At 40.3% G+C, this 8974-nt stretch overlaps 2 protein-coding genes and 1 long non-coding RNA gene across 3 annotated transcripts; 1 reads left to right on the forward strand and 2 right to left on the reverse strand.

The window, feature by feature from the left end:
* Window positions 1–236: 236 nt before the first annotated feature.
* Window positions 237–2014, reverse strand: LOC106304961. The gene is made up of 3 exons (XR_001262883.1): window positions 1765–2014; window positions 1065–1300; window positions 237–984 (listed from the first exon to the last, which is right to left on the reverse strand). It is a non-coding gene; the product is annotated as an uncharacterized LOC106304961 (long non-coding RNA).
* Window positions 2015–2227: 213 nt separating this feature from the next.
* LOC106301819 (pentatricopeptide repeat-containing protein ELI1, chloroplastic) lies at window positions 2228–4312 on the forward strand. The gene has a single exon (XM_013738301.1). It carries the CDS (start codon window positions 2254–2256, stop codon window positions 4159–4161), a length of 1908 nt encoding a protein of 635 aa, XP_013593755.1. The 5' UTR covers window positions 2228–2253; the 3' UTR covers window positions 4162–4312.
* A 1703-nt stretch (window positions 4313–6015) lies between these two features.
* On the reverse strand, window positions 6016–8470 carry LOC106304490 (cruciferin BnC1). Its single transcript, XM_013740895.1, has 4 exons — window positions 8163–8470; window positions 7627–7991; window positions 6729–7145; window positions 6016–6564 (listed from the first exon to the last, which is right to left on the reverse strand). Exons 1-4 carry the CDS (start codon window positions 8443–8445, stop codon window positions 6160–6162), a joined length of 1470 nt encoding a protein of 489 aa, XP_013596349.1. The 5' UTR covers window positions 8446–8470; the 3' UTR covers window positions 6016–6159.
* Between the last annotated feature and the right edge of the window lie 504 nt (window positions 8471–8974).

Genomic DNA, 8974 nt, shown 5'->3' on the forward strand with positions numbered 1-8974 from the left:
TTACAAAAAAATATATAGATATATATCAACCACTTTTATTATTTAAAATTTAGAACATTTTTATTTTATAAATTATAATTATATTTAGAAAATTATATTTTCTAAATTATAAATTTATTTATTAAACTATGTTTATATGAATATATAGGATTAGATTTTTTTTTAGAATTGGAGCCAAATATATTTATTGATTTCAGTCACATACATGAACAAAACAATCATCTCTAAGCCACTAACATTGCTAACATGTTATTTTCAAAAAAAAAAAAAAAAAATCATTGGTAACATATTTGTTGTATCAATATACGTATGATTTGGGAAAAACGCTTAAATTTGTAGTCTTTTAAAGACGCTCGGCTTAGTTCAGACCTAATAACTGATAAGCCATTAGATTTCTGCCACGTCATGTACGGTAATAATCATACGTTAACCAGCAGAAGCTGCCACGTTAGTAGAGATGTCAATTCGGTTCTCCCGTCCCGTCCCGGACCGCTGCGGGTTTGTCTTCGGGCGGGACACGGCGGACCTGTCCTGCGCAGGATGCGGTTCTGAAAATAGCTGCCCAATCCTGTACCGCATTCTTTGTAGGCCTTTGCGGACCGTCCCGCAGGATATCGGATATTACACTGTTTACTTCTTCCTGCACGAACAAACATAAACAAGAATGAGTTTCTGCAGGAACAAACACCAAACAAGAATGACTTGATCATAGCAAAGTCTATTTCATTCACTTAAGACAATTTTTTTTATTGTGTGTACGTATACGTATACCATGAAGCACAATACCATGAAGGGCTATTTTAATTATCAAGGAAAATGCGTGTATGTATACGTGTCTAGGACAATTTGATTATCAAGAAAAATTTAATTATCAAGGCGCGGGTCTTAATGGCAAGATATATGTAGTATATGCAGTGGTGAGATCGTAAACCAAAGAGTTCCACTGGTTTTAAATGACGGTACTTTCTCAGCCATGTTCCTGATCTGTATGTAGACAAAAGCATCAATCATTGAACGCACAGAAAAACAATGATGAGAGTCAAGTGAGATCAAACTAATCTTACAGCGAAGAAAAAGCTGATGAAGATGGGACAAGCCTCTCAACAGATTTCCTCTCAGTTTATTTTTGCTTCAGGAGGTTCTGGACTTGGATCCGTTGCATCAGAGAAGCTCCGGTGGAGGCTTGATGAAGCAGAGAAGCTCCGGTGGTGGTTTGATGAAGTAGAGAAGCACCGGTGGTGGCTTGATGAAGCAGAGAAGACATAATCAAGAAGCAGCTTAGGGACACTTGCTCTGATCACTGAAAAAAAAACAAAACTCACTTTCAATAATAACATATTCATCACTTTCTAAATCAATGTTGTTTACACTTACCATCAAAGACATAAGCTTGGATTTGGCTCCTAGTGTTACTAAGTTTGTAAACGCATCAGTAGTCTTTTAAAACACAATCACACTCACATACTAATCGCCTTTTCAAACAGACAAGTAACAGTTAACAATAAAACCATAAAAGTTTCTAATAGAACAGCTCATACAGTTTTAAACATAAAGCCACAATAAAAAACAGAACATGAACTAAACATCAATTAAAATCGATTAAAACCGAAGTTAAGCTAAGCACAATCACACTCACATCAAGAACAATGACTTAATAAGAATCATCATGTTTCAGTGGACCATTTTATTATTTACGAAGTACACATGCAGAGATTGTAATCAAAAGATAAAGTCTAGAATTCATGAGAGAAAGAAATTTTATACCTTTTGGTGAACGAAAAGGAGAGAAGCTCTGCTGCAGATTGAACACGATGTGGTAACCAGAAGCATTGTCGCCTGTCGGACATCGAACGGCCATTGTCGGAGCTCCATCTCTTCCCACGGCCATCGTTGGAGCTCCATCTCTTCCCACGGCCATCATCGTCATCTCTTCCCACGGCCTCGTCGGAGCTCCATCTCGTCCCACTCTCTCTTTCGTTTTGTTTTCAGGTGAAGAAAGCAACTGAAGCGTCTAGCGGTTCATCTGGCCTTCCCGCGGTTGTTACGGGCCGTCCCGCTTTAAATCCGGTACCGTGCAAGCCCCATCCCACAAAACCTGTTTTTTTGCGGGTCATGAATTCCTAAGCCCAAACCCGCCCCGCACCAAACCCCTACGGGCCGGTACCCAGTTTGACATCTCTACACGTTAGTGAATATTTCTCCGACAAAGAATTAAACGACCAATGATGTTTGGTATAGCAAAGCCCGAAGAAAATGGCCTCGTCACCAATTCTCACCACGTCACTTCCGCAAAAACAGTTGACCACTTCCTCGTCCGCAGGTGGATTCCGCCTTCCGCCGCCTGAGAAACTCGCAATTCTACTCGACAAATCTGAATCAGTGGATTTAGTCAAGCAAATCCACGCGGCTATCCTCCGCCGTAACCTCTTCCTCCATCCTTACCACCCTGTCCTAAACCTCAAGCTCCACCGTGCATACGCTTCCCACGCCAAAATTCGCCACTCGTTGTCTCTAATTCACCAGACGATCGATCCCGACTTGTTCCTAATCGCCGCCGCGATCAACACCGCCTCCACTAACGGCCTCCGTGACCAAGCTTTCCTTCTTTACTTTCAATTGCTATCTTCTGAAACCGTCCCCAACGAGTTTACTTTCTCGTCAATTTTGAAATCATGCTCGAGTCAGTCTGTAAAAGCGATCCATACACATGTCCTCAAGTTCGGATTGGGGCTAGATCCTTACGTGGCGACCGGTCTCGTCGACGTTTACTCGAGAGGAGGAGATGTAGTTTCTGCGCAGAAGGTGTTCGATAGAATGCCTGAGAGAAGCATCGTTTCCTCCACGGCTATGATCACCTGCTACGCGAAGCAAGGGAACGTTGAGTCTGCGAGGGCTCTGTTCGAAAGCGTGCCTGAGACTGAGAGAGACATTGTTTCTTGGAACGTGATGATCGATGGATACGCTCAACATGGCTTTCCCAGCGAAGCTCTGATGCTTTTCCAGAAACTGTTGGCCAAAGGAAAGCCTAAACCTGATGAAATAACCGTGGTGGCTACTCTTTCGGCCTGTTCGCAGATCGGCGCGCTTGAATCCGGGCGTTGGATCCATGTTTTCATCAAGAGAAGTCGCATCAGGGTCAATGTTAAAGTATGCACGGCTTTGATTGATATGTATAGCAAATGTGGGAGCTTGGAAGAGGCTGTTTCAGTGTTTAACGATGCTCCGAGGAAGGATGTCGTTGCGTGGAATGCGATGATTGCTGGATACGCAATGCATGGTTATAGCCAAGAAGCGTTGAGATTGTTTGATGAGATGCAGGGAACCGCAGGGTTGCAGCCAACGGATATCACTTTTATCGCAACACTACAGGCTTGTGCTCATGCTGGTTTGGTAAAGGAAGGTGTAAGAATGTTTGAGTCAATGGGACAAGAGTTTGGTATTAAACCAAAGATCGAACATTACGGATGTTTGGTCAGTCTCCTTGGTCGCGCTGGTCGGCTAAAACAGGCTTATGAGATCATAAGAAACATGGAAATAGAGGCTGATTCCGTTGTATGGAGTTCTCTTCTAGGAAGCTGTAAACTTGATGGAGATTTCGTGTTAGGGAAGGAAATTGCAGAATATCTCATTGGACGGAACATCACAAACTCAGGAACTTATGTTCTTCTTTCGAATATATATGCATCTGTGGGTAATTATGAAGGCGTGGCGAAAGTGAGGAGCTTGATGAAGGAGAAAACAATAGTGAAAGAGCCAGGAGTAAGCGCCATAGAAGTCGATGATAGAGTTCATGAATTCCGAGCTGGAGATAGAAACCATCTGCAAAGCAAGCAGATTTACACAATGGTGAGAAAGATGAGCGAAAGGATCAAGTCTTGTGGTTACGTGCCAGACACAAACGCGGTCTTGCAAGATCTCGAAGAGACAGAGAAAGAGGAGTCTCTAGAGGTTCACAGCGAGAGGCTAGCCATTGCGTATGGTCTGATCAGTACTAAACCAGGAAGTCCCTTGAGGATATTCAAGAACCTGCGAGTGTGTTCGGATTGTCATACGGTGACAAAACTGATATCGAAGATCACAGGGAGGAAGATTGTCATGAGAGATCGGAATAGGTTCCATCATTTCGTGGATGGTTCTTGTTCTTGTGGCGGTTTTTGGTAAAACCAAACGCTACGCATTGTGGGTTGTACATGAAAAGGAGTCAATTTTGTCTTAATGTATCTGGCATTTAGTCTCAATGTCTCCGTCGTAAATAGATTGTGTGTAGATGAAGCCAAACAATCTCTAAAGACCTTAAAACATTTATCCTCCAGTGATCAAAAAGCTGCTCATCCCAACGCAGCTCCTTCAACTTGAAGGAAGCTTTCCCAGAAGAACAATGAACAAAGTTGTAGGAACTACAGAACAGCATTCAACAAAAATGGGCTGCTTGAAAAAGATATGCAAATCAAGAAACCTTGAGCTGAGAAAAATCAGAAAGTAGATTGTTCTGTGGTCTTGCGTTCTCAATTGACTCCTTTCAACCATGGTGGTGCAAGTGCCAGTGGTTTAGGTTTTCCATTACCTGAAAGACGGGTTGAGACTTGAGAGCATTGTCTATACTTCAACTGGTCGGTGGTTTCCGTATCACATTGATTTTCATGGTTACGTACACCTTCCTGGAACCGAAACAACAACAGAAAAGAATAATCCTTTTTTTTTTAAAGTTAATTAATTCGAACTATGTTATTAACATTTTATCAGATTCCAGGACAGAGATATTTTGTAGTTACTTATTCATTACACAATATCAAAAGATCCTCCTCCTCTAATACTGAGACTCCTATTAATCTTGAAGTGGATCAAATCTAAAGTAATTATGAATATTACGTACGTTGCAGCGGTCCTTGCAAGAGACGAACAGAACAGATCTTATCTGACTGGAGCCATTCACCATGGTAAAGGACATCAGAAAGTTGGTTAGAAGGTTATCTTTGTGGGTGATTGCAAAACCCATTTGGTGACATCAATAACTTTATAAACAAAAAATGGAAAGGCAGGCATCAGGCCCGGCCCTGAGGTAAAGTACGTAAAGCTTGGACTTTAGGCGCTAAACGATATATACATTTTAGGGGCAATAATTGAAAGCAATCCTCTTAGGTCCAGTGGCTTAAATTATTTTCCTCTTACCTCACGTATGCATGTTCGAAACCTGTTTTTTTCATTCTCCCCATCCATTTTTATAATAGCTGAGAATCTAATGATTTTGATTCCTTTGTTTATAACCTTAGTTTCCTTGTTCATTTTTTCCCATTTTTTATAATAATTGAAAGAATCTAATGATTTTGATTCCTTTGTTTATAACCTTAGTTTCCTTGTTCATTTTTTCCCATTTTTTATAATAATTGAAAGAATCTAATGATTTTGATTCCTTAATTTATAACCTTAGTTTCTTTGTTTATATTGTATTAAATAATATAATCAAACCAACTAATTTCTTTTGGCAAAAACAAAAGCGATGCCATTTATGAGACTATTCATCTTTCCTCTTATTTTTTCTTCTTTAAAGCATTGTTCTGTTTTCCAACTCTAAGTACAATAAAGTTATTCTAGTTATTAATTATGCATGCTGCTGGCAACAATATAAGAAATGAGCTAAATGCATACAAAACGAATTGCCGTAACCGGCAACCAATAGTATTTTCAAACAACATGTTAAATGCATATGAACGTTTTAGAATAATTATTTTATCAATACGATAAATCAATATATTAGGGTTCTTGATGAATTTTTGTTTGGTTTAAAAGCTAAGTTCTAAAAAAAATTATTGTTGTTAAGGGGTATGAATTTTTAATCCGCTTTAGGCGCCACAATACTCCGGACCGGCACTGGCAGGCATATGGACCAGATCTTGTACCGCATAATATGTGAAAGATATTGTCACTATATCCTCGGAGAAGTCTGCATTCTCGTATACGTATGTTTGTAGAGTAGTGAAAAATGAAGTTGATAGATTAGCCAAGTTAGCTAGAAAATTTAGATAGAAAAGAGTTATTTTATTCAGAAAAGGAGTAACATTCTAAAACCTCTACAAAACCAGTCACATTTGCGTACATTATTATTACTCTTTTTATTACTATTTAACTTCCTTTTACAGTAGAGGTTCACTGGGTAAGCTCTTAAGCATCAGCCTTCCTTGGCCCTCCGTAGCTAGCTGGGCCACTGCTGTGCGTCAAAGTGGTCTCGATCGTGTTGAACTTAACCCTTCTTGCTTCTTCGAGTGAGATTTGGTACCCATTGGATATGACCTCTAATGGTAAACCTCTCAAGACCGAGGTTCGTCCAGCAAGTGTGTTGATCTGTGCGTTTGCGTTTGTCTTGAACTCGATCCACCGGAACTGTTCGCTTGTTGCGCGTTTCACCACGGAGAAACCTTGTGGTATGGAAAGTAGCTGTCCTTGAGAGACTTGTCCGTCGAACACTCTGTCACCGTTGTCGTTAACCACCTGCACATGGGCTTCCCCGTCTGTCACGTAGAGAACCGCGTTTGCGTTTGCGTTCCACTGTGGAAGCACCATCGCGTTCTACATCCAATAAATGTTTCAATAGTCATGTTTATAGCGAACCGGAAACAGAAACCAAACCGAGATGGTTATAGAATTAATACGGCACGTGCCAAACCGATAAGCATAATAATGCTAACCAAACTTTCAAATGTTAATTCCTATTAAAATGCATATGTACTTACTTGACGGATAGATCCACGGAGGGCTGAGAGACGAAGGAAGCGAAGGATGGGGAGATCATAGCTGTTCAGAGTGCTGATGTAACCGAGCTGTGGCTTGTATACGTCAGCATTAGATGGGTCATCGAGGTTATCGGTGCACCTCGCGCTGCATATGGTCTCTTCTAAACCGTTAACTTCCTCCTGCGGTCTCTGACTCCTCAAAGGCGGCCTAATGACACTGAATGGGCCTTGGACTCGGATAATGTTTCCACGGTTGTCTTGCTGGTTCTGAAGTTGTTGCGCTGTCCTAACATCGATCTTGAAAGCTTTAGCAAGAACCTCTGGTGTGAAGCCATTAAGGATGTTCTTTTGTGGCTGTTGCTCGCGTCCTTCTATCCATACTTGGCCTTGTGGGTTGTTTCCGGCTAAGTAAAATGGCTACAGATAAAACAGAAAACCATATTTTTGATATTCTGTAATTATAAAAGAAGTTATATGATGAGAAAAAGACAAAAATAGCACTAAATCAAGTTTATATTTCCAAACTAGCATCCAAGGTCAAAAGTCACAAAAATAGCACTTAATGTTTTATCAAAAGTCACAAACTTAGGGTTTAGAGTTAAAGGCTGGGGTTTAGGATTTAGGGTTTAGGGTTTAGGGTTTGGGGTTTAGGGTTTAGATTTTAGGGTTTATGGTTTAGGGTTTAGAGTTGAGAAATGAGGTTTTGGGGATAAGATTTCAAATTTTGAAAAATAAAAAAATTAAAATTTTCAAAGGATAAACTTAGAAAGTTGTCATTTTGGTCATTTTAGTCATTTTAGTTTTTGATTGCTATTTTTGTGATATAAATTTAGAAATATGCTATTTTGGAAATTTGCCCTTATATGATTGCTTTTGAGGTTTTTGTTTATTTATATACCCTTGGGTTGCGGTCGAGCTGGTTCTGGTGGCTGGCTAAATCGAGGACGGAAACGATGACAAGTGGTTGGTTTCCATCGTTGTAGAACCATTGGGCTACACCGGGATGTGTAGCGATGGTGTCCCCAGTCCTTATGTGCTCCACTTTCTGGTGCATATCACGGAAGCCCTGGCCTTGACTCTGTTGTCCTTGCTGACCTTGTTGGCCCTGTTGTCCCTGGCCTTGACCCTGGTGGCCTTGGCCCTGACCTTGTTGTCCCTGGCCCTGACCTTCTCCGAAGGGGCTACCACCGCCTGGTTGGAACACTGATGAGTCCTGGAATGTCTCGGCGCATCCAGGGACCACTCTCCCCATAAGACCTTGTCCTATAATGTAGGTTATAAATTAAACAAAAAAATATTATAATGTATTTGATCAAAACCTTAGCACGTGTATCGTGATATACTTACTACAACACTTTTCTCAAAAGACTGAACCTTAAAGATCACGAATTTGAATCTCGATACTCATATAGTATCAAAATCAGATTCACGTACCTTTAGCCACGAAGGAGAGCTTCGCGGTGCTAAAGAAAGAGGGCAAGTAGAGACCCTTAGACTCGATGATGTAACGTACAAAGGAGACACCAGAGCAACGTAGCTGAGGAGCGTGGTGGTCCCACACCTCGATGCGACCAGCCTCAGCCTTAAGTACGTGTGACGGCTCCAGTGCATTGAGCTGGTCTAGCTGACACTCGTTAGGAAACTGTTGAGCTGTAGAGCCATGGAGAAAGATCAAAAGTGCTAAGGAAAAAGAGAGAAGAGATGAGAGCCGAGCCATTTTCTCTTTACTTAGTTGTTGTGGTTTTTCTGGTCTTACAGCTGCGTTAGATGAAGCTATTTATAGTGAACTTATTGTATAGATGTTGATAAAGTTTTTTGAGGATAAATTGAATGAGATAAGAACCAGGTATATAGAGTCGACTATGTACAATCTACACTTCATTTGAGTTGCTATCTTTATGTCTTCTTCTGAAAATTTAATTTGGCTTCACATTGTAAGAAAACACATATTAACGAAGGGAGTTTGACACATCTCAATTTGCATGGCTTATTGAACTGCATGTCTTTACACATCAACTTTGAGATAGGCATATGTAATAGGACAAAATCTATATTTCTTGTATATATATACTGATTTGTTTGTCAAGATATATATAAAAATTGTATTATTCTTTACATTTGATCAGTATAACAAATTTACAATAACATCACTATAGCAATTACGTTTGAAACGAACTGCTCCTGCAACTTGGTTAAGATGATAGTTTTACTAATGTTGGTAACAAACAAAGATTTCTAGTAATATT

Source organism: Brassica oleracea, chromosome C7, assembly GCF_000695525.1.
Source record: "Brassica oleracea var. oleracea cultivar TO1000 chromosome C7, BOL, whole genome shotgun sequence".
Lineage (NCBI taxonomy): Eukaryota > Viridiplantae > Streptophyta > Magnoliopsida > Brassicales > Brassicaceae > Brassica > Brassica oleracea.

What these genes read in the sequence shown, in the direction of transcription:
- LOC106301819 (XM_013738301.1), top strand. Translation starts at nt 2,254, where the DNA reads ATGGCCTCGTCACCAATTCTCACCACGTCACTTCCGCAAAAACAGTTG.
- LOC106304490 (XM_013740895.1), bottom strand. Translation starts at nt 8,445, where the DNA reads ATGGCTCGGCTCTCATCTCTTCTCTCTTTTTCCTTAGCACTTTTGATC. An exon ending in GCTCTCCTTCGTGGCTAAAG is followed by an intron (nt 7,992 to 8,162) that starts GTACGTGAATCT and finishes CCTACATTATAG; the next exon opens with GACAAGGTCTTATGGGGAGA. An exon ending in AGCTCGACCGCAACCCAAGG is followed by an intron (nt 7,146 to 7,626) that starts GTATATAAATAA and finishes TTTTATCTGTAG; the next exon opens with CCATTTTACTTAGCCGGAAA.